Source organism: Falco naumanni, chromosome 15 (genome assembly GCF_017639655.2).
Source record: "Falco naumanni isolate bFalNau1 chromosome 15, bFalNau1.pat, whole genome shotgun sequence".
Taxonomy (NCBI): domain Eukaryota; kingdom Metazoa; phylum Chordata; class Aves; order Falconiformes; family Falconidae; genus Falco; species Falco naumanni.
Genome location: NC_054068.1, coordinates 15,190,980 through 15,216,181, shown reverse-complemented (window position 1 = coordinate 15,216,181; position 25,202 = coordinate 15,190,980). Strand labels below are relative to the sequence as shown.

At 39.0% G+C, this 25,202-nt stretch overlaps 1 protein-coding gene across 4 annotated transcripts; it reads left to right on the top strand.

Annotated features, from left to right (window-relative positions):
• Window positions 1-345: 345 nt before the first annotated feature.
• N4BP1 (NEDD4 binding protein 1) lies at window positions 346-21,939 on the top strand. Of its 4 annotated transcripts, none has more exons than XM_040615058.1 (7): window positions 361-762; window positions 3,675-5,437; window positions 12,605-12,735; window positions 13,183-13,279; window positions 15,060-15,167; window positions 16,695-16,802; window positions 18,850-21,939. In XM_040615058.1, the coding sequence occupies exons 1-7, from the start codon at window positions 412-414 to the stop codon at window positions 19,184-19,186; spliced, it is 2,895 nt and encodes a 964-aa protein (XP_040470992.1). In that variant the 5' UTR covers window positions 361-411; the 3' UTR covers window positions 19,187-21,939. The 4 variants fall into 4 exon arrangements, with proteins under 4 accessions (XP_040470993.1, XP_040470992.1, XP_040470994.1 ...); XM_040615060.1 differs by having other exon boundaries at window positions 364-630; XM_040615061.1 differs by lacking the exon at window positions 361-762 and adding an exon at window positions 798-1,034.
• The last annotated feature ends 3,263 nt before the right edge of the window (window positions 21,940-25,202 follow it).

The following is a 25,202-nucleotide window of genomic DNA, read 5'->3' as shown; positions in this document are numbered from 1 at the left end:
TATGCCAACGGTATCTTAAAACCAAAGTGCTGGGGCTGTGGAACCGCGAAGGAAGAAGGCTTCCCCTGGGCGGGAGGCATCCGCCGCCTGAGGGGAGGGGAGAGGGTGCGCTGGGGGCGCTGCGCAGAGGAGGCTGCGCCAGGCGCTAACGGCCGCGAGCGGCGCGCGGGCCGCTGTGAGGAGCCGCCCGCCTCTCCTCAGGGCAGCAGGGACACGGCCGCGGACACCCGCCAGCCTACAGCAGGAGCGGCGGGCCGGAGAGAGGAAATGAGGCTCCGGGCTCTCCCCCGAGTGGCCCGCCCCGTGACAAAACGGGAAGCAGCGCAGCCGAGGGAGGAGCGCTTCCCGCGGCCTTGCTAACGATGGCTCCGCGGCTGTGCAGCGGCACTGCCCGCCTCCTGGCGCGGGTCGATGACGTCAGCAGGCTGTGGTTGGGAGCCCGGGGATTCCCCGTGTTGTTGTCCCGGGGCCCGGTGCCATGGGCGGCCGGAGCGTGGGGCGGCGCTGATGGCGGCTCGCTGGGCTGCCCGCGGCTCCCAGCCGGAGCGGGGGGTGGACGAATTCACCGTCCCTGCGGAAAAGAGCCGCCTCCTGGAGGGGAGCCGAGTCCGCATCGAAAGCTTGTTTGAGGTGCGGCTGGCCGTGCTGAGGGCGCAGGGGGACTGGCGGCCCGCGATCCCGCCGCCGGGCCAGCAGCTGCCCGCCGCCTCCAGGATCTGGGTGCAGCTGGCGGGCGGCGGGAAGGCCGTGCGCAGCGCCAAGGTACGGGGGGGCGGGGGCCGGGCGGGAAGTTGCGCCTCGGCGGCCTCGGTCGCCCGGAGGAGGGTCGAGGCCGTGTCTGCGTACGGAGGCCCCCCCTGCCGGGGCAGGGCTGGGGGCCGTTGCGTGCAGGAAGGAGGAAGAAAGGGTGGGGAGAAAGGCTGCGTTCCGCGGGGAAACCGGAACGGTCCCGCCTTGGCCACGGGTGCGTTCAGGTGCCAGGGTGTCTCCCGTGGTGTCGACGCAAGCGTAGGGAATAAAGGGAAACAATTCAGGTGAGAAGCCGGCACTGCGGAGCGCAGCGCGTTGCGGTCACCCCGCTGGAGCGTTCCCGGCTGCGGGAGGGGCTTTAACGCCTGCGGGAGCGGGCCGGGGTCTGGCCTACAGCGCCGTTGAGGTGTATCGCTCTCCGTTTGCTCCCCAAAGTCAAGAAATTATTCGGGGTTGCCTGCGTGTTGCCGTGCCCCGCAGTTGCTTTGCAGACGTGACTTGCCTCTGTGGCGTTTAGCGGCCTGTTAGCGAAGCTGTCGCAAACAGCCGCGCAGAGCCAGCGTTTCCTTCGCGTAAAAGTTGGCAGATCCAGACTGCTTCGCGGGTCTGTGGCTGGAGCAGGTTAAGTTGGCTCTTTCACCCAGCACTAAACGCGTTAAAAGAGAGCTGGTTGTGCTTCTGACTGTGCCAGTGGTTGCTGTGAAAGGATCTTGACAGGACTGTTTTGTTAAATCTCCTGTATAGCTAACCTTTGGAGAGGCTTGGCAGCGGTGATGAAATGGGCATTACGCGAGTAATGAGTGGACCTGGCAGCTCTAGCTGTGTGAGTCATGTGCTGAGCACTGGCTGGGCCGAGGGTGGCTTTCCACACCAACATCTTGATAAGTGGGCGTTTGCGTCTGTTTGTTTAAATACACGTATTTAGCAAGGGTCCTTAGAATGTGTTTTGTAACTCGGCTTGGCAGTCCGCTTTCAAAAACCTGATTCCTCAACGATGTACTGCATAAAACTCAGAAGGAAAATACTAATAGTGTTGAGGGGGTTGAATTATCTGACTCTGAAATTGACTCTGGCGAATTTGCTTGTATCCTTGGGCTCAGAGACTCTAGAAACTGTTAGAAGTAGTATAAACAGCTACTCTCCAGGCAGCTGCAGTGCAGCTTCCCCCCCCCCCCCCCCCCCCCCCCCCGAAAATTAAAGCCTGAAACAAACAGCACAAGATTTCCATTTTCTAATACATGCATTTCCTAATGACATAGAAAGTTTGCTTCCTGTTCCAAATAACTTAAAGGGTATGGGAGACTTGACTTCCCTTATGTGTAAAGCAGTTTTCAACCCTATCTGGAGGGATTATTGACTAGAAAGTACAAACAATTGCATGTCTTTACTGTCTCCCTTCAAAAAGTTTAGTGATAGCACTTTGTGTTTTAATTCACCAGTTACATGCAATGTATTAATTCTTCAGTGCTGCTTAGTAAATGTAAAAAAAAAAAAAAAAAAAGGGGGAGTTCCCTGGTATTGAGTATTATTTTTTCTGATGTCCTGTTGCTCTGCAACAGCAGTCATGTGATGACTAAGGCATGAAAAATAATCCTATGGATTTTGTTGCAGAAGCAGTTTTGTGCTACTATAGTCTTGAAGCAGTCTGCCTTGGTATCTGTGGTGACGTAACTCAAGAGGTGATAGGAAGTGGTGTTAACGTTATTCATTACCTCGTATTGGTTTTCAGTTCCATTAAGAGAGAAGTTTAATTTCTGACAGTAAAGATAGATAATAAAACTTGTTATGCTTGGGAGTCTGCATATACAAGGACTGCTGCTTAGAAACTGGTTTCACTACGTCACAGAATTTTAAGCACAGAAAGACACAGTTCGGGGAAGAATAATGCTACCTGAAAGAAGAAATAGTATACTATATTGGCAGAGTTCTGAACTCTTGACACATTAAAAAAAGGTAGTATAGTGAATTTACCTATAGTAACTCCTAGGTGGCAGAAATACAATGGGATTCCTTTTTTTTTTTTTTTTTTTTAATCTGTTAAAAACTGAACTTCTGGAACCCAACTATCTGGAGCCTGGAGTTTTCTCAGCCGTTTGTCATTATAATCTTTTTCAAAATTCTGGATTTCAAAGCTTCATGTGGAAAGTTGGCTTGCTGTTGAGCCTTTTGGGTGTGATTTTTTTTTTTTTTTTTTTTTTGTGTCAAATACCCATTATAAGTAGGTGCTCTGGCAGTAGTAGTTTTAAAATAAAAGTGTTTTGTTTGGTTAGTAAGGGATTCTATCAGAGCTCAGTAGTTTTGTCATTTGTTTTTAGCATATTTTTTTTTCCATACAGTCTCTTAATGGATACTGCTGTGGCTACTAGTTATATTGTGCCATGCCACAGGATCGGTGTCCCTGATTCATCAGTATAGAATAAGTAACACATCAGAACAACTTAAAATTACAGGATAGCTAGTGCTGTGATGAGCCTTTGGAGATTTTCTTTAGAAACTCTTTTTAGAAGTTCAGTTTTATGGACGAGGTAGAATTCTCTAGTGCAAGGCATTTGTTCATGAAGCATATGTTCTCTGACCAAGGAATGGGTGTGGGAAAATAAATCTCCTTTTACTTGTCTTTTAAACTGTTTGAGCTACAACTTAAATACTCAGTTACTATCAGTTTCAAGTAATTTTTTTTTTTTATAAACGGTAGGGTATAAAAGTTAGCTTTCTATGAGATCTAATTAAAGTCACTTCAAATGTTTGTATTTTATATCTGTTATCCAGTTTACTGGCAGTATTTATTTTCTTACATTTCTAATACTAAGTTGGCTTTAATTTCTAATGTGCTTGTCCATTACTGATTTAACCAACATAACTGACCTAACTTAATATGTTAGCTTTTCACAAGTATTCACTCTGTTGTCTTTTTCTCCTTCTAGGAGTATATTAAGGGACTTTGTGAACCAGAGCTAGAAGAAAAGGAGTACTACCCAAAGGACATGCACTGCATCTTTGTTGGTGCACAGAGCCTGTTTCTCAACAGTCTTATTCAGGATACCTGTGCAGATATAATGGTGCTGGAAATAGGATTGCTCAGTATTAAGGGGGTGACAGAAGCTGTTGTTATGGCTCAAAGTCATGTTCAGCAGTTTGTGAAGCTTTTTGAGAATAATGAAAGCTTATTAAGTGACAATGAATCAGAGATTAAAAAGCAATTCAGACAATTTGTGGAATCACATGCAGATAAGTATACAATGGATTTACTGATTTTGCCTAGCTCACTAAAAAGAGAACTCCTAATTCTCACACAAACTGAATGTTGTGAAGTGGAGAGTGAGATCATAGATCTTACAGGTTCTGAAAGCCCAACAGAGTTTTTACAGAATGAAGCCTCCAAGGTAATCGCTACAAACAGAGATGGGAGAGCAAGTAGTGAGGAAGCAAGAAACAGTGCTGGGACACCTGTAACTGAGCTTACAAAGCAAATGGACACTGTGTTTTCTGATGCTCCTGAAACAGGTTTTAGTCCCATAAATGTTATGCCTCTGTCAGAGGCAGTGGTGCCTAAAGAAAGGCAGTCATGTAAAAGAAGATCTTCGCACGATGAGGAAAGACTCCCTAAAAAGCCGTTCTCTTTGGAAAATGATCAGGAAGTGAAACCTGCCTCACACAGTAATCCTTCAGACAGCAAGGCAATTACTGATCTGTTTTCAGATAGCTACAGTGAATCAGATGATCCTAGTTATTGCCTTAAAGAAGCTGGTGATACCAGTGAGGAAATGGAATATACGATTCTTGTGAACTTTTTCAGAACAATGGGATATTCCCAAAATATTGTAGAAAAAGTTATTGGTATCCTGGGACAATCTGTGGAACCATTAACATTGCTAGAAGAAATTGAAAAGGAAAATATAAAATTTCAAAAAGAACATGAGCAGTCATCTCAAAAGCCTAGAACTATCGATCCTCCTTTAGGGAGTAATGCAAATAACTCACAAAAGCTAGAAGACAAAGGCATTTCTAGCAATAGAAGTCCACTTAAATTGAGTCATACTTCAAATGAAACAAAAAATGAACATCACAAAATAAGAGATTCACCAAGCATACAAGTCAATGCAGAAGGTAAAACACATATGTTAGTACGCAAACCTGCTTCTCCTTCCAATAAAAATTCAACTGTATGCTATAAACAAAGAGGCATTTATTGTCCTGGTAAGAATCACAGTTCAAGGTCGGGTGATGTAGAAACTGATGGTGTAAATTCTGGCGTTACACAAGCTCTAAAAGACGCTGATTTTGTGGCCAGAGGGAGCTCAGATGTGCAGCATTCCTCAACTAAGACTAAAACTGCAGTTCAGCAAAAATCTGCAGGGCCCTCAATTGTACAGAATAGTCATCCTGTTTTTGAGGACCAATTTGGACACTGCAGCTCTTCTCCAGTGAGATTTCAGAACCAACGCCTTTCCCAAACCTCAGATTCTGAAAATCTTACCCCAGACCATGTATTGTCTACACAAATACATCCTTCAGATTCTGATAGAGAGACAGTGGGACCACGCAGACATCATTCTGATCCTTCAATTACTGGAGTCCAAAGATTTTTGGATTCTCTGAAAAAGCCATACAAACTGGAGTTGAAAAATGAACCTGGGAATCCATATTTAAAACATATCATTATTGATGGAAGCAATGTTGCAATTTCGTAAGTATTGTTCTTTTCATCTCTCCATTAAAAGCTCAATGAACTTTCAGATTAAATAGGGACTAAGAGGTTGCTGTGGCATGTGTAAAGTTTTTGCTAGTTAGATTTTTGGTGTCCAGCAGTCCATGTACACAGTAAGATCTTTCAGCTACTGTTAATGGCTGCATTGGTGAGTTTTGGTAAGGCTTGATAATGAAAAATTAGATGAGATTGACATTGGCCGTTTCAATTTCCAGTGCCTAGCAATTTTGGTAGTTTTTACTCTCCATTTAGTGACAGCATGCATTTTTATGACTGACTTGTTTGGAGTTACTATTCTTTGTTGAGATGCTGTGCATAGATGGAAATTCAGAAGTTTTTAGCAAGTGTGCTCTGTGACACTTCAGTACACAAATCTAGCTAGAACAGTGTGGTTGTGTGATATTCTATCATGAAACAATACTTGTAGAATTTACTTCTGGTTTAAAAAGATTACATAGTCTGAAGTTGAACAAATGCATTAAGTGGTTAAAATAGAATAAGGAAAATCCTTGATTTTGACTTAAAAAATGTAATACTCTGGAAAATACTCTCTGTAAAGCTTTCTAAGACTTAGCTTTCCTGCTGTAGTAGAAATTTATGGATTTGTGAAAATGGGTAGCTTACATTTATGTAGGCCAAATGCTAAAGTAATTTGAAAAAAACAATAGGCAAAGGAAACTAAAACTAGATACATATTAGAGGTATAAGAGATCCTTTTTGATAACAAGTATTTCAAAATGGAAAGTGAGTTAATTCTACAGCATTTCTTACTAGGCAGTGGTCAGATTTGAAGCCTGATTTGTCCCATTTCAGAGCAACGTACTTTAAATTACCAGTGCTCCAGCTTGATGTAATATTTCAGTCAGAAGTAATTTCAGTGAGCTCTGCTCTGTTGCAAAGAATTTTATGCATGAAACTGAATTTGCTTTGCACACATCAACGAAGTTGAGTTACCATCACTTAAGCGTTTTGGTTTTTTACTTTTGCTCTTAATTTCTTATAATTTGAAAGTGAAGGTTCTAATATAGTAGGAACATATTTGTCCTTTAACAAAATTACACATTATGCTTGGGGTCCTGTTACTTTCTGCAGACATAGGCATGCAACAAAAATATTCCATCCTTCTCCTTAAAACTTGCAGAACTGTGTGTATGTGTGCACACACCTCGTCTTCCTGATACCTGAAAGAATGAATGTAAATGATAGTAGACGTTTATAGGGCTGTTTGGATAATTTTGATGGGTTGACAAGGCACCATGCAAACAAACCCTATGGAATGGGCACAGTTGATACTGAAAAGATCAAAAAAACTCTTTCATTGACGATGATGCAGGGATTTTCCATTATTACACATATTTTCTAATTCCTCTTTTTTTTTTTTTTTCTCACTGTTTCTATTTGTAGATGACTTTGGAGAGCATTGTCAAGTACAATTTTCTTTTTTTTTATTATTTTTTTTAAGTTTGTTATCACTAACTGGAATAGGAAAAATCAGTTAGAATTATATCTCTTTAAAATGTTGTGTTTCACTTGGTTCATTTTAACATTTGGCTCATCAAAACTATCCTTGAATTGGTTGCTGTTCTGTAGTCAGGGAGAGACTTGGATTTCTTTTCATACAAAGTAATTTTGGCAAGCACATGTGTCGGAAGGTTTTGTTGGTGTTTGCTATGAGTTCACACATGTCAGAAGGTTTTGTTGATGTTTGCTATGGGGTTTTTTGTAGTTTTGGAATGTAAAAGTGAGTAATGACAAATGCAAGATCTCCTCCTCTTAAGGAGGATATCCCCTCTTAATGAGGAAGTGGTAGTTTTTAAAGAACAAACTGACTGTTCTCCTGCTTGGCTTATCAATCTAACAATAAATAATAGTAAACTTACTACAAGAACTTGCTAGAGAAGATTTTTTTTTTGGTGCATTCAGAGTTCCCCTGCTGAATGTGCATGAGCCCTTCTAGGTATGGAAATTAGTTTTCATTCTGAAACCATGCTGCCAGAACCAAAACGGAGTACATTTAGTGAAACGATAGTAATTCTGATAAAGATCATCTGTATCCCCAGACAAAGTGGGGAAAAGATTAGGCTATTTAAGTGTTTCTTAAACACTTAAACTATTTTAAAATACAGATTTTAGTATTCCAATCTCTTGGGAGATTGGAAATCCTGAAGAGCCTCATATCAGCTATATTATCTTATGTTTAGTTGCAGCTAATTCCTGAATAGGATGTTTTTTTGAAGAATAGGCCAGAGTACTACCAGTGATCCAATGAATTCTGTAGGATGCTTTTAGGCTGAGAAAAACACGTATGACTAGTTAAGATACGTGTCATATGCCATGTACTTCCAGCTATTAGATGAGAGAGGCCTCCCAAAAGAATGGGCCTAAAGGCTGTTTAGGGGAAGGAAATAAACTTTTCCAGGAAAAAAAAAAATTACAATGTTATGTGCCGTAATAAAATAATGTCAAGTGTGTCCTAAAACAAATTTAATGTTTCAGACAGTTGACAGCTGGTAGTTTCCTGGAAGTAACTATGTAAAGACAGATCTGCCTGTGCATGTACACACAGTTGTGTTAATGGGGGGGAAATGGATGCATGCTTCTAGTTTCAGGTACTGTTCTTTTGTGGTTGTGAAAGATCTACTTTAGGTCCTAAACGTTTCGTCGAAATCCATGGAATAGCAAAACTTCCTCAACTGTTAGGGATAATAAATACTTATAATTTCCTTTTCTCTGTAATATGTATGAACTTTGCTTAAGAACAGGAATGACAAATTATGTTGTTACTGTTGTGGAGTGCTAGTAGAATTATTAATATTACTTTAGCAAATTAGGGAATCATTCTTCACTTCTTCTCTTTATGTGCAATCCTAGCCTTATGTTTTCAGTTTTGATACCTTGGTATTTGCTGATAACTTACATAAACTACCAGATGACATCTTGAAATTCCTAGATGTATAGTTCATTCAGAAATATTTCTGCTGATGTCTTAAACTTAATTCATATAATAATATATCTCACTTCACCTGGTTTATTGACAGGCCTCTTATGTATTTGCACATGTTCCTGCTAGATTGCTGTTTTTCCCCATTCAGAGCAAAACATACATTTTTAAAAGATTATTAGCTTCAAATGCAGTTTAAGGACCAAGAATGTAGTAATACAGAAATGTTTGCGATTAGTCCAGAAAGTCTCTATAGCACAGAGGAGGAGTCAAAAGTAAATCTAAGTAACAACTTCTGTTTATGAGCAGGAATGTCGGAAGATTTCTTAATGTGTAACCTTACCTACCAAGAGATTATTAATTAAAGAAGGTGATGATCATCCTCATAACTTGGTTTCCCTGGGTTAAAGAGCCCAGAGCTAGTTCGTTATGACTAGCAGCAGTAAAACTTTCCAGGTCAATCACTGGAGAATAACAGATTAATGTTTTCTGTTATTTTATAGTCTTAACTTTAAAGGGGAAGCCTGACATGATCAGTAACTCTTGACATTCCTTTAATTCAAGTATGGTGTTTGATTATAGTAAATAGTTTTTAAAGCAGACATTTCCTCATTGTTCAGACTGTTAACTTAGAAAATAGTGATGTAAAAGTGCAAGTCACGATTGAGTCATAAGGTACCTTGAACTTTTAAAAATAATTTCCCAAGTGTGTATTAGCGGAAGAGAAATGCAGACTGATGGGATCGTGTAGAAAATAACAGATACACCACATCCTCTTTGTCTATGTTTGTTTTTTAACAGGGAGATTTTTTTTTTCATCTGCGTTTTTCCTCTGTGGGGTTTTGTGTCTTTGTTTTGTTGTTTTTGGTTTTTTTAAGAGCAACCAAATACATCTGAAACCAGTTGATTAAAAGATAGTGAATAAACGTCTCATTTTTCGGATGGCTGCAAGACTCTATAGGCAGAGGTCTCCCAGCCTTTTTTGATTGAGCACCCTATCAGTAAAAAAAAGTCTTTGAGCATGCACCCCCAATATATGTATATTTATCAAGTATATATGTGCATTACTGAAGTCGTAATATATCTTCCATGCACCCCAATGGATTGTCTTGTGCACCAGCTGGGATGCACACAACCCACGTTAGAGTAGGGCATAGTAGCTGGTTACCATTGACATACAGTCCCCAAATATGGCTGTATAACAGCTGCTACTCAACTAAATGACAACTCTGCTTGTGAAAAGCAAAGCACAGAGAACTGCCTCAAAATAGCAGAACATCAAGTTATTTAAATGTCCTACTAAATAGTCAGTGTGTGGGGGCCTGGTTTTTTTTTTTTTATTATTTTAGTGTAGGTGTTCTGCAGCTTCCTTCTGGCTAAATAAAGCCTTGTTATTTTGTTCCATCTTAGAAAGTGAAGAATAGTTTTCAGCATTGGTTTGTTTTCAGTTTTACTTCTCGGTACCTTGAGGTTATGGGCATCTGCTTCCAGGCCTGTGTTGGTTTTTTTTGGTTGTTGGGGGTTTTTTTGACCCCTGAGTGTCATGTGTTTTGGAGGAATATTAATATATTGACCACATGCTTAACTATGGCTGAATGGGCTTCTGAATCACTACTTGCCTTGTGTCTTTTAAGTCTGGAAGATTCCAAGAAGCTGAAGGTTTTTTCCTCTTGACACGTGCAGCCTAGTAAAAATGGTACATTGATATTACTAATGCTAGCTGTACTTCCAATGTGCTTGTGGAATGAGAGAAACCCAGAGTTTACTCTAGCTGCTAGCAGGTATTTTTAAAAATTGCCTGTTTGTGTGCTGAAAACAGCCCTTTTGGGGCAGACTGAAATATCCAGATAGTTGTCAGGTAATTTTAAATTATTTTAAAAAAATGTGCAAGAAACTCAGTATGAAAGAATAATTGGATGGCATTAGACCTTGCTAGAACTGTTTGTAAATAATGGTACATAATTTCCTTAATTTAATTACAAAACCAAAGGGAAAATGTTACATGTCCCAGACAGGAACCTGCTGTTTGAGATCATGTCTTGTTTAACTTAAGAAATACCTTTGTAGGGTTTTACAGTTTTTTAAAGAATGGGGACAGCCAAAACCAGTATTACAATGGCAATTGGAGAGCAGATGCAGTCTTTAAGATGGATGCTTGAGAAGACCACCTTGCTGTGCTAATTTGCTGTCCCTCAGATGTTTACGTAGGTCAAAGCATTTCATATTTCTGTGTATCTAGCAGTGACACATTTGTTCGTATTATAGCTCACCTTAATTCTACATCTTATTTGATAAAAATATTGCTTCTATTTGCATGCTTCCCCCCCTCCCCCCAAAGTCGCTACAGAGCAGGAGGTTTTGACCATGCAGGACAAATCAAAAGGTGCTGTTCTAGGCCTTAAAATGCTTAAATAACAGAGTACTCTGTGTAGTTCAGCAGGTTTAAAGTTCTAAAACAGGAGAGCAGACAAGTAACAAAGTCATAATTTTCAACAGGAACATGGAGACCTTGACTTCTCTTGAAGTCCAGTTGAGAGCCATGAATACAGTGGAAGTATTTATTGGATTTTTCCAGTTCATTGAATAGGATACCTAACTTAAAGTGGGGGGATGAGAACTGCATTTTACTTTTATGACCTAGAAGGTTTAGGAGGGATAACTCTTCTGTGACAGTTGCATTCCTTTATTTGACTGCACTTGACATTGAAAATACTTAATTTTATTAGGGCAAGTGTGGCATAGGATATTTTTTTTTCCTCCAGAAACTTTAATAAGTCAAATTTTTTTGCCATTTATAGTTCAGATGTAGCTTACTCATTTTTCTGCTCTTCTACATATCTCAATTTCATAGAACCTTAATAGCTTTTATATTTTGATGCATTTATTTTAAAATGAGTTTACAGAATTGGAAAAGGATTCATGAATGCTACTAAAGGCTGAGTTTCACTGGAAACTGTTTCCATGGAGATGTTTTAAAGAACTCTGTTCAGAAGATTTCCTGATAGGTTAAACTAGGGGTTTAAAGATAAGATTCCATTCAAAACTAATAAGGCTTACTACTAGGCTTATGATATACAATTGCACATTTAACTAGGAGAGTGGTTTAAAATATGAATACTGCTTGGTCACTATATTGTTATGAGAAGCACTGTGGAGTGACTTAACATCAACTCAAAACATAGAATATGCACTACTTTGTAAGGCACGCTTTGTCTATTCATGCTGTCTGTTCTGAATCAGCGTGTCTTTTTTTAACAAAGTATATCTTTGTTTTGTGTAAGTGTAGCTTATGTAGCACCTTATGTAAGGTGCTAATAGGTGCTTTTTAGGAGTTTGTTTGAGAGGTATTTTTTTATTGCCTTCTGTGCTTTATGTTAAGATTCTTCTTCCATTATTCTCCTGAAGCTCAGTTCCCAGAATCTGGTTAGACAGTTAGTTGCTAAAGGAGGGCTTCCTGCCGTGTCTTAAATGGGCATATAGGATCATTTGGATAATTCAGATTGGGATGGACCTCACAAGGTTATAAACTCCAATTTCTGTATCACCCATATTAGGCTGTTGCTAATTTTTCTGGAAAGTCACTTAAGTGACTGAGTTAGAAAAACAGGTAATGAACATAACTATATTTTTAAATGGACAGGGGGGAAAAGTTTACTACTGTAATAGTGTTTTGAAAATCTTTCTTGAAAGCAGTTTCATTATTTTACTTGAAAACAGTAGTTCAGGTTGTTGAAATTAAGGAAAAAGAGGCCCTAATATCTTAGATCATCAGAGAACTTCTCAGATGTAATCCTTAGGACCCAGTTGAACTACAGGTGTTCCATTTTTGTAGTAGGGCTATATTTGGAACTACCACAATATTGCATTATGATCATTTTAATCTATAATAAATAGATTTTGGGAAATGTCACTATTGGCCTCTTTTTAAAGCTAAACCCACTCCTCATTACCCAGATATTGTTGGGCCTGTAAAACTGAGAGGGAGCTATAAAGCTACAAAGTAATTTTTCTATTCTCTTATTTTGCTGAAAATCTCTTTCCATTTGTAAGGTTCTTTACCTGCAACATCCATCCACCTTTTCTTTTGGTGAGGCTGTATATGTAACTTCCAGCTTCACTTTGCAAGGTTTTGTTCAGTTTTCTTTATATTGGTAGTAGTAAAACTCTAGTGAATTTAATCTCCCTTCTCATTCTTTCACCCCCAGTCATGGTCTAAGGAAATTCTTCTCCTGTCGAGGAATTGCAATAGCTGTTGACTACTTTTGGAAACGTGGCCATAGAAATATTACTGTATTTGTTCCACAGTGGAGAACAAGACGTGATCCTTCCACTACAGGTGAGGGAAATAGTTTCCTAATGTTTGCTTTATTAAACTACATTGTAACTATTTCTTTGGGTACTTCTGGGAAGAGTGAATGGTGCAGGAATACTTCATAAGACATGAAGCAGGAAGTCTGGCTGCTCAGCATGAGTAATTGGGTTTCGACATACAGTACTCTGAGACACCTGGAAATGCTGTTTAGGCTAACTGACGTGCTCTGAGTGGAGGCCTTTTTGTTTGGTTTGCGTTTTGTTTGCTCTTTAATTCCCAGTTTCAACCTTTTCCTCCCTGTTTTTGTAATATTAGTAATTCGTCAACTATCAATATGTAATTTCTTTAGATTAATAAGTACAAAATTAGCCAATTTTCTCTGCTAATTATCTCTCACACTAACTGTCAAGTCTATAAATAGCCTAGAAGAAAGCTTTTGTTTTTAAGAACAGTTGTTTCATGTTTTAACAGAGCAGGATTTCTTAACGCAGCTCCAAGATGTTGGAATATTGTCTTTAACCCCTGCAAGGATGGTTTTAGGAACAAGAATTGCTTCTCATGACGACAGGTACAGAATATACATAGTTTTAAAGTCCTTTTAAACATCTGACTAACGGTTGTAAAAAAGCTTAATACTTCATGAGTGGTTGTATTAGCTAGTTCTTCAGTCTGTCTAAAACTGAGCTTTACATCTGTTATGTTATTTTAGTGTCCTAAGAAACTTTTATATATGTAACTCTTTAATATTATACATACTGTTTTCAGAAATTCCTGGGAAATGGCAAATTTTCCTGGCAATTTTAATAAAGCAGTTTTGTAAAACAATCCATTTCAAATGTCATCACTTGCGTTGAGGAAGAAATTAGTCTCCTAGTAATATTTTTATGCTTTCCTTATCATCAGTCTATCCCTGAATTGTCTTTTATGTTTGGAGAGCACTAGCATAAATCAGCTACTGATCAGGTACTATTTTCTTCTAGTTTTATTTTCTTGGTGCCATTGTGGTGTACAGACAGATGTGTATTTGGAGCAATGTATTTGTAACAATACGTGGGCTAGTCAATTTCTAAGTTAATTAGAGCACCTAAGTTCAACTTCAAAATGTGGGGATCATATTTCAGTGAACAAGACAACGGTAAGGTTTAGGGTTTTTTTTTGTGGGGGGTTGAGGGGTTCTTTGCCAGATTTACAGTCTTGAAACACAGTAAAAAGTACATGCTGCTTAAGTTTGGCTTTTTTTTTTTTTCTACAACCAGTTTTCCTAATTGTGCATGGATGAGTATATTGGCAGCTTTGAATTTGTTTTGCAGCTAGCTACAGTTGCCTGGATTTTGGTTTCTTCCTTCCTACAAATAATCATTCATACTTTTATTTTTCTGACAAAATTGTTGAGGTTTTGCATCATGGGCATGCCTGGTTATTGTTAGATTGTACAGTCACGTACCTGATTGCAAGACTTGATACATATAATAGACAAATTAAGTGCAGTCTATATATCCTCCTTGTTAAGATACAGTAACTCTAATCTCTTAAATAATAATGTTGTAGCAAGAAAAATGTACAAGGCAGCCAAGTTGGAGCTGCTTACACACTAATGGTTTGTATACAGCAAACATTTCATATAAAATGCTGTGTAGGTGCAGTATTTACAGTTGAGGTTACTGTGGAAATGAATGTTGTGCTAACATATTTGCACTTTTTTTGGAAGCGTACGCTTGTCTTTACAAGGACACTATCCATTATCTCTTTGCTAAAGTAGTTTCAAATGGCAAAAAGCCTGTTTTCCAACAGGTAAAAAAAAAAACCAAACAAGCCAGCCATGGGATTTTCTTGATAAATAAGTAGTTAACTTTTGTCATAATTTATTTAACAACAAAATGGTAGCAGCACTCTTTGTTAAAAAGTGTTGACAGAACAAACAACTAACATGCATAACACTATCTCACAGAACATGGACATTAATGCTAAGCAAAAAAGTATAGGGAAATAAGTTTGTGTTGACATGTGAACTGAATACTGTGCTCTTTTAGTAAAGCAAACTACTTACCTCTACAGTTATTTAGAGTCTGATAATCTCCTGGGGTTTGGGTTTTTTTTTTTTGCCTGTTTATTTTTTAATGGGGAAAAAAGCTTCCCATGAAGACTCTGCTGCACTAAATAAATGCATGCTACCTAAAACATTGCTTAAAGTTTATATGGTGGGTCAAAATAGAATAATTTCCGGGTAATCAGAGTGCTTGTTTTCATGTAATAGGTTACTCTTAGATAGTGAAATATTTAGTTTTCTAGATCTTTGGACAATTTTCAGCAAAGCAGACTGTCTTAAGTCTTTTAAATGACTTTTACAGGTTTTTGTTACACCTTGCTGATAAAACTGGAGGTGTTATTGTGACTAATGATAACTTCAGAGAATTTGTGACAGAATCACTTGCCTGGAGAGACATTATTCAAAAAAGGTAATTACTCAGTTTCTGTGAAAGCTTAAAAGGATGTCTGTCCTTACAGTCGGTGGCACCATCTTCTTGTGAGATTTTTTTATCTTTAATTAATCTGTCATGCAATTTGGGTAGAACCCAACCCGAAGTACTGGCTGTGTTTCCCCACTTGATTGATGTCCTTGTAATTATGTGTTGAATAGTCATGTCCCTGTTATTCATGTATTCACTAATGTATGTCTATCAATTGCTCACATAAATAGGAGCTTGGTGTAGCCGCCAAGCTTTGTCACTACTGAAGCTGGGTGTTAGATCCTGTTAGTATGAGCTTTGTGGTTCTTTCTCACAGTGTTCCTTCTTTTACCTTTCATTTCTTCAAGGAGACATAATAGCTGATGCAGACATATAGTGTTACTTTTAAGGCTTCAGAATCAATCACTCTTTACTGTAGTACAACAAATCAGCATATGAAATAATGAACACTTGCAGCATATCCCAGTAGCCATTTCCCTGCAATTACTGAGTGTCCTTCAGGTTTAGATGAGTTCTCTTAGCTATCAAATATCCCTGCTTCAGTTTGTGAGTTCTCTGTGAATTACAGTTTTTGCTGTGCAACTGGGGTTTTTTTTTTGTTTGGCTTGGGTTTTTTCCCCTCCAGTTAAATCAGGTCATTTTACTATTAAGATATGATCTTCTGTTGCCCAAATTTCCCACTAATCCTTTGGAGTCTCCCTGACATGTTCTGAAGGTACATCTGCTGCAGTGACTGGGGTCGGTATAAGTCTAAATAAATAACTGAAAACTGTCCTGAGTTCTCAGGTATAGCTGGGAGAGCATGGAATTGATGTTGGCTAATCATGTGGGTATTTATGCTATCTCTTGAGTGAATTCTACCCAAGACAGGTTCTGTTCTACAGAAAATTAGCAGGAATACTTAGCATGTCATTCTCAGTCTGTGGGGTTTTAAGAGCTTGTGTCTGCTATTAGTTTTAATTCTGGGGAAATTCCACTGTACCAAATTCTCTCCTTGCAGACAAATTTTGGTTAAACTGGGTTCCTTCAATGCAGATCTCCCCATCCCAAAATGATTCCAGAAAAAAGCTTCTTTGTCTTAACTGTAAACAGCTAATGCTATGTTTACTAGTTGTGTGGCTTTCTGGTAACATATGCATTTTAGCTACATGGTTGAAGATCCTTACAAGGAAGAGGAGTTTGGACAACCAGAAAATCTTCTCTAATCACCTAGAAATTTCCGCTGTGGTCTCATTGCAAAAATTTGCAGTCATCCAACACTTGCTATTTTAAAAAACCACCAAAACCACCTTGGTGTTCTGCAGCATAATGAGAATGGTTCACAGAAGCTCCCATTAAATTATTTTGACAGTGAGTGCTGGTTGTATCTAAAATGGACTACTAGTTAAGCTTCAGCAAGTCCTGATGTGGTTTGAAGTGTTTGCTTTAAGGCAACTTGCCTTGTGCTACAGAGGTGAAGGGCAGTGAGGCTGTAATACATTGCTGTTAAATAATATTGAAAGAACTGTCTTGCAGGTTGCTGCAGTACACTTTTGCTGGTGACATATTTATGGTTCCTGATGATCCTTTGGGAAGAAATGGGCCTAGATTAGATGACTTCCTTCGGAGTGAAAGCTGTTCTAGGTATAAGCACTGTTTTCACTTCTGTTTTGAGACAGTTATGATTTTACATTTGAAATAAACTGGGTTTGATTCACTTGAACACCTCTTTATAGTAAAGGTACAGTGAAACTAAGCAAGAACACTGTAGGATGTAGTAGCTTAACAAAAACATTTTTTTCTTGTTATTCAGTCTGTTCAGAAACTGTTGGTGACATTTGTGTCTAACCAGGATCTCTCAGAACTAAGATAAGAATGACAATAATTTCCTTTGAGATCTGGTTGTCATGGCTTTCATGCAAATGTGGACCAAACTGTTTTAACATTACACAAAGCTGCCAGTGATTTGGGTATATGGTAGCCTGGTATCCTGTTAATTACAGTGACATTATTTCAAACACCTTGGTTGATTGCTTACTCATTCAGAGTGGGACAATAGGTGCTACAAGAGAAACCCTCTAAAGTGGCATTCTTTGTCACAGGAGAGGCATTTCACTTCACACTTGAGGGTACTGTAAATAAAACGTTTTTTGAGAGGCATTGTTATTTTAAACACATTTGTATTTGATTCTTAATTTTAAATTATTAATAATCATATATTTTTACTTTTAAATCCTTGTACTTTTAAAATGTGCATATATTCAAAGTATGAATTTATTTTGTACTAACTACTAAGACTTGAGAATGGGTTTGCCCTTTTGTATAAGAAAACAAGCTGCTCTTTTCTTTCACCAGCTTAGACATTATAAATGCTAATGATAGTGAGGAGTATTGAGAGACCTTTTAGAAACAAGTGAAGTGCTTAAAAAATCAGCAATACGAAAGGCAAGCTGTACTCAAGGATTAATACAAAGAATAAACAGGAATCTCTGCTATTGGAAACAATTGAGGAAAGTGAGACCTGTATACCTGTAAGTCACAGGTTGATTTGAAAATAGGCATGTAATAGTGATGTGGGAAAAGCGAGTGCAGTTCTAGAACTCCAGTAGGAAAGGCGAAGTATTCAAGCTCTAATATAAAACCCTTACTAGATGTCACTTGGAACACTGTGGTTTAGCTGCCTGCATCTGAGAGAAATAAAGTGAAAACAGAGTGTGTTCTGAGAGGTGACTGTGATGATTGCAGAAATGGAAAGGGATTCTTCTGAGAGGGCTTGGAACTGGAAGTAGGCTTTGGGTTTTGCAGGGGTTGTGATGGGGTTTTCAAAGAAAGAGAAAAGGTGCCAGCAGAAAGAGTTAATCTTGTTCCTTCCCTGAGACTTTTCTACTTGAGTTAAATGATGCAGAAAGTATAAATGGCACTAAGAATAACATTAGAAACTGGAAGGATCTCGGGCAATTAGAGTGCCTTTCCATGTTGAGTAATGGGAGGTGTCATAACTTTTAAAACAGAGCTCTGTAATTGTCTCACCTGGTGGTAGGAAACTAGATTGTAACATGAGTTGCAGTTCACAATTCTGTGGTGTGTGAAGTAGGCCCTAAATTCTGTAGTGCTGGTAATTTAGAGTAGCAGCAGGTCCTCAAAGTCTGAGATAAAATCTCAGTAATTAAGGAAGAATATTCAGATCCTGGAATTGCTGAAAAATTTCATATCTCCATTAAGGACATCATATGAGGGAAACAAGGCTTTGATGTGTATGTGAGCAAGCTCGGTCATGAGCCGAAGTAGGTGAGGAACAGTCTTGTAAAGCTTCTGAAAGCACCTTCGGTCTGTCAGTATTTTCACGTTCTGAGTTGGTGTACTTGTGTTCAGGGTACCTTTTTATCCATTTAGCTCAATAGTACTGATGTTAAAACTTCCATAAAATAAGCTTTGACTGTTCTGTATTCTGTCAAGGAAAGTACTTGCAACGCATTGGAAATAGTCCTAGATGATGTTAATGTCCTTAATTTTGCCAGATTCAAATACCATTTTGTTTCACTCTGGAAAAAATGCTTACCATTTGATTCTGATCAGTAACTAGCTGAGCGGCAGTGAAATATAGGAGTTACACACATTTTTCTATTTTGTGTTTGACAGAGACAGCTAACATTACCTTAATTTAACAAATTTTTTCTATTTTGTTCCATAGAGATTTTTGGTCAGCACAAAACGCTTTACAGAGAAGTGGACAACATTATTCTGAGACATCCTTCTCCGTACCAGTCCTCAAACCAACTAGTAGCAGTCAACAGTCTAAAAACAGAGTACATGATGATCACTCATCAGCGTGGCTTCCACTGGAAACAAACACACAGGCTTGCCTAGCAGGGCCACCACAGAGATCTGCCTCAGAAACAGTACAGCTAAGAGAAGCTCTGATAAAAATTTTTCCTGACTATGAGCAAAGACAGAAGATTGATAAAATACTAGCTGATCATCCATTCATGAGAGATCTTAATGCACTGTCTGCCATGGTGCTTGACTGAATATTATACAGGGATTTTGATATCGCAACTGATTAACTTGGAGTATCAATGTGAAGAAGAATGTTGCTCTTCTATGTTACTTTGTGAATATTCGAAACCTAATTTTATTTGTATAAACAGATACTTTTTGTGTGTTCTGTTGCTAGTAGATGCCATTTTTTAGTAAATTAAAAACTGCTGCTATTACACATTCGTAGTAATATTTTCTATGAAAAAAACCAAATCTTATACTTCACTTGAATTGCTTATTAAAGCAATGCAGTTCTAAAGAACTGTTATCACTTTAAATATGTGCGTTAGCACTTCTTAAAAAATCCTTTCCTCAAGAGGGAAACGTCTTGTCAAAGTGACTGTTACAGCTTCAGATATATTTTCCAGATGCATGTGTAACATAAGCCATGCACCTGTCAAGTACCATTGTTGATGTTTTATCTAGAGCATAGGTTTTCTAAGAATATCTATACTCTACTAGTACCTCCTTCACTTACAAACTTTGCAGTATTTTTCTATGGAAGTAAAACAGACCCTTTTAATATTTTCAGATACGAAGACTTCTACGTAGTGTATATGTGAACCTGCTTTCCTTAAACCTGCGTTGTGGATTTTGGAAATAGGCTATGCTCCTGTGGGTCTATGGAAAGCAGCTTGAAGATCACTGTATGGGAGCACTGGATGTTTGTTGTATTGTTGAAGTACTGTCACAAGGTGGCATTATGCATCTGCTGGATTGTAAAGAGGAAGGTTTCTGATATTCTGAAGTGCTTATTCTTATATAGATAGATTAAACGCAAGACAGATAACTGAGAGTGTTATGGATAAAATTGTATATTATATGAACAACTTATGGATACTAATCAGCATTCTGATATTATGAGCAGCTATACCCTTTGTATAAATGGGTAAAATCTTAGTGTCCATGGAATGAAAACCAAGAAAATCCATTTGCCTGGTCATCCAGGCTGAGAGATACTAGACTAGAGTAGTTAAGAGAGGGAAGGTTTCAATTAGAAAGTAAATTCAGAACTCTCCTCAATAGAAGGTATTTCTAATGCTTTAAAAGATCTGATACCAACATTGGTTTCTAAGTTGGAAATTCTTTTGACTATCAATACTCTTTTCAGAATAATTTTAGTTTCTTTAACAATCTGCGCTATTACCTGGGTGTATTTGCCCTGCCTGTTCTAAATCTGAATGTTGTGATAAGCTATTAATAGAATGTGATGCTGTTTATATAGTAAATGGCATGCTGTCTTGTGCAGAGCTAATACACTGCAGTTAACTTGAAATCTGTTCTGGGTTCTATACCAAAAGTGAGATGGAAAAAAGGAACAATCTATGAAAGCTGACCAGTAGTACCACTTCCAAGGACAGGAGCAAAATGAAGATTACTATGTGCCTATGTCTCTGTACATGATTAAGTCTGTTATGCCTTCCTTTCAACCAATTCCTTGTGCTAACTGTTCACATGGGTTAAATCAAATTAGATTGTAAAGAAAATGTGGGCTACAGAGCCCATGTTAAATCTATGACATACTGAACCTTGCCCTAAAGCATAAATATAGTGGCTTTCTCTCCAGTTCCCTGAGTTCTGAAATCATGCTTTACTTAAATGCGGAAGAGCTGCAATATACTGAGGAAATGAGGGTGTTGAAAGTCTGTCTTCTTGCATGGTCCCTTCGCATGTGTTGTGAAGTCAGAAACAAAACAAAAGGCAGACAGGAGCAAACTGAAAGATGATTGCAGCAAAAGAAAATAATATTAGAAACTGGTTTTACAGCATCTCAAAAATACAAGCGAGGATGAAGAAAGGTTTTTGATGCGTTTCTAATAGTCTGTGTTCCAAACAGATGAATCTTAATTCTTTTTTTGGGCAATTCATTGGTCAAATGGGCAAAGTCATTCTGACCACCGCATTGTCCAAGAAGCAGTGCTTACCTACTAAGTGGTATGTGATTACTGTGTTCCGTCCCCATAAAAACTAGGCAGGTTCCTAAAGTCACTGATGGGAGTTGGTATCATTTTAATAAGTAGTAAGGGAATAAACTATGACTAGTAAAGGGCTTTGCCTTAACAGGGATAGGATCCCAAGGAGCACAGTGGGGGTAAATTGGATAGTTCTGCTTAGTTCTACATTTGAGTGAGGTACAGGAACTGTGGCTCAGCTTCTTAATTCCCAAATAAGCTCTTCTAGAGGCAATCAGGAGAATCAAAGAAATGGGCCAAAAGTGATACTAACTGTTCCACGTCTCCTTTGCATATTAGTATACTCAAAACTGAAGCCCAACTGTGCAGGTAAAGAAGTGCAGATAAAGAAATACGGTTTTGTTTTCATTTGTTACAAGGAAGGAAAAAGGTAATAATTGAAGTATGATACCATACAGGCAGAAAACACACACAGCAGAAAAGTACCATGTTGATTACTGTCTAGTGTGGGAAGACATGGTAAAGTATGTCAACTCTTCACTAGCTAGCAGTGGATTAGGGAACTATATTAATGCTAGTAAATGCTGATGTGCCATTCGCTTCTGTGTTAAATATCTAATTTGAAAGGAATTAAAGAGGAATGTGGCATCAGGTGTTCATAGTAGTAGCTGATTCCTTTTGCATGACACAAAAAAAATAGCTGGGAATAGTAGCCGTCCAAACTGTAATCTTACCACTTTTTCCAGACAGAGGACAGACTTGACAAATTCATTGACTTTGATGGCAGAAGTTTATTGCTGGACATTAAAGCTGAAATTCATGTGAAATGATATCAAGTGCGGCCAAAGATTCTTTGTTTTCTATTTTTCTTTTTTATAGGTTCCATTGTCTCTTCAGCTTTGAGTTTTAAATGCTGCATCTCTGTTAAATGGGAAAATGACAAACAACCAGTATGGTCTGAATTTTCCTTGAGGGAAATGGGTGGAGCTGTTGCAATGCTGTGCCATATGGTGGAGGAACACCCAGGGTGACATGTCAACTGCACTTAGAACAAAACCATCAGTGTCTTTAAGTTTTGTTTTCACTTGCTCTTAGTTCCCTGTTAACCTACTTACTGTTCATAAAATCCATAAACTGCCTCTTTCAGTGCACAACAGAATGAGGATTGCATGAAACACAGCAACCCAGAAAGCTTTCTTGCACCCAACAGAACAAGTGGAGTTGGAGATTTATTTAATGGCAAAGAAAATACACTTTTTTTTATACAAGGAAGTTGGCCTGTGATTCTCCATCAACTGTACAATGTGCTTAGGTGGAATGAGCAGAAGAAAAGGTCAAGTCTGAGTCCAAACGTAACCAGAATGTTCCTAATCCCTAGAATAAACTAATTTTCTGTGACATGGTATATACTGCTAATACAACTTTCAGTTTCTTGGTATTTCCACTGAAATGGGAAGATAAAGGAATATTTCTTTGATCTTGCTCAGAACTTCCCTGTTGTCTGGGATAAGATAATTCCAGGTAGATAAAATTGCTTTTACCTGAACAGAACAGCCGTGAGTTTGCCTGTGATAGTAAAAAAGTACCAAGACCCAGTACTGAGCAGCAAAACCCTCCAAAATCCTGGATATATGTATAATCTTGCCTCATACTAAAACAATAAAATACCATAAATGCCAGAGTGCATTCAGGTAGTTGTCTATGTGATAAATAATGTGTAATTGTGATTTAGTTCTGCTGTGATCCTTGTCTAGCAAGCAGTGCAGTTCAGATACCCAAGGCACTCTGGATTTGTTGGTTTGGGACCAGCAGGATCCAGCTCTAAGCAATGATCTTGGAGCTGTCTACTCTGCTTCCTGCATTGCTCCTGGTCTTAGAAGCTCACATATCAGATATATTATTGGATTCTGTGGTGGCAAAAGAAGTGTACAGTGAGTGACATGGTTTTGCAAATCCTGCACTGATGGTGAGCGTGAGTTTGTCATTCCTGCTGAACATGAACTAATGCCAAGATACGTTTTCATACTGTGTTTCCCAGCACATCCCATAATGTGGTATTTGAGCTTTCTTTTCCTACCAGTGTTAATGCCTTGTATGTTCCAGGCACCTTTCCCATCACTGGAAGACACGAATCTAAAAGAAAAAGCACATCAGTTCAAAAATAGGAAATATACTGTTGTATTTATTGCAAAATATTATATCCTAATGCTAACTTGTATGAAGAAAGAAAAACATGAAAAACTGTCAAAATACTGTGATATGTGGGAAAGCCCTTCTTCACTGAAAAATGTTGAGATGAAAACATGAATGCAAATAGGTAAAAATCTCTAGGAAGGGACTTGTTACAGAAGTGAAGAAGTTTTTTCCACAGAGTTACATGGGAGCATTACGCAGGCCCATTCACAAGTCTTCTGAGCACAAGAGTACGGGCTGGCAGCAGGTAGCCCTCTGGGTACAAGGCAAGTGCCTGCGTGTTCTTTTTGCTTATGAAAACTACTAAGTAATTAATGATAAACGCAGATGCCCACATGTTCATGCAGAGGGTCAATTTGTAGCACATGTATTACTACATAATCCCATTCTTTGTATAGATAGGTCTGAGACAATGCTTAGATTTTAATGGATGGAAAATGGGTAAGAAAAGGGCTTTGACATGAGGAGCTACAGAATTGCTGAGTGTATTTGATGAGTTACCTTTTTTCTTACAACTGAAGCATTCCACACAGATAGCCAACATAATCATTCCCATTTTTCAGAGACACTGAGGCACAAGAAAGAACCAGCTTGCCTAAACCCGCTCAGTATGGTGGATGGAAGTGGTGACCAAGCTCCTAAGCCTTACCCCAGCAACAAGCTCCCTTGGTAAATCCTCATCCCACCGTGACATGTATCCTGCCTAGGCAGATGTCCAGGGCTGATGTGAAGATTTTTCTCAGCTGGCCTCAGCACCGTGCACCCAGCACCACAACAGCCCTGCTGCTGTGGAAAGCCAGGCCTCTGGTGGCGTCCATCTTGTTTCACCTCAGGTGAGCGGGGGGTGCGAGGGAGGGAGAAGGGTTGTGAGGAAACAGCTGGGAGGGTGGTTCTTCATGTCTGATACAGTGCTTAAGGGAAGGCTTTGCCAGTTTGTACGGCACCTGAGGCAGCAGCTGTGCTGGTTTCGTGTGCCTTGGCCTGATTTTGCAGCTGAGGCCTGCAGGCTGGGAGCACAGGGACGTGAGGTGCTGAGGGGAGACAGGCCGGTGGGAAGGTGTGAGCTGAACCCCTGCTCAGTGCCCGACCATCTGGTAACAGCAAAGCCCTCAGGGGGCTACAGGGCAATTCTGCAGTAGGTTCGTGTTTTAGGTGAGCTTAAATCTTGCTGTTCTACCTGCTAGGTTGGACAAAATATAGTAATGTCAGTATTAAACTGAGATGGTAAATGCAGGTAGCCCATGGTGTTGAACAACCTGCATACAAAGTGAGGGGTGTCAGAGGGGTGAAGACTGTACTTCTATTTTTAAATAATTACTGAAAGATACAATCAAATGGGTTTCCTGTTCGGGTATGATTTAATGGTGCAAATGCTGTGTAAACACTGTAGCTAGCTGGAGTAAAGGAGTTGGAATTCAGTCTTTTTACCTCAGTATATAGCAAGGCTTCTATTCATGTGAATTGGTTTGCCGCAACCGATGGCAGAGATTTTTGGGGTTTGTTGTTCTTGTCCTGAATGATTGAACTACGCCTGAAAAATGTTAAGTATTATGTTCTTATGCCAAAATAAATATTCATGCTTGGACTTAATCAGGAACAGATGAATCACTTCAAAGTCATGCAATTACTTAATCAAGCGAAGACAGAACCCCAGTGTGATTTTTTGGGCTTGCTTTGTTTGTTCTCGGTTTTAAAGGGAAACGGCTTTTTCTCTTTGTGCTCAGTCTGATATTAGCTGAAGGCTCCTTTAAACTGCCTGGAGCTTGCATGCATGTGTAAACATGCTTCTTGAACAACTTACCTTCTTTCACTTATGGGTGTCCTGGTTGCATACATGTTCATTTTTCTGATGCTGGTGTAAGAATATGCGCACGTTGTAATCTATCTTTCTTTCTCTAAA

Bases quoted from the DNA above. Each gene is read 5' to 3' on its own strand.
- N4BP1 (XM_040615058.1), top strand. From the start codon at position 412: ATGACGTCAGCAGGCTGTGGTTGGGAGCCCGGGGATTCCCCGTGTTGT. The intron at 12,736-13,182 runs GTGAGGGAAATA...ATGTTTTAACAG, and splicing joins ACGTGATCCTTCCACTACAG to AGCAGGATTTCTTAACGCAG. The intron at 16,803-18,849 runs GTATAAGCACTG...TTTGTTCCATAG, and splicing joins CGGAGTGAAAGCTGTTCTAG to AGATTTTTGGTCAGCACAAA.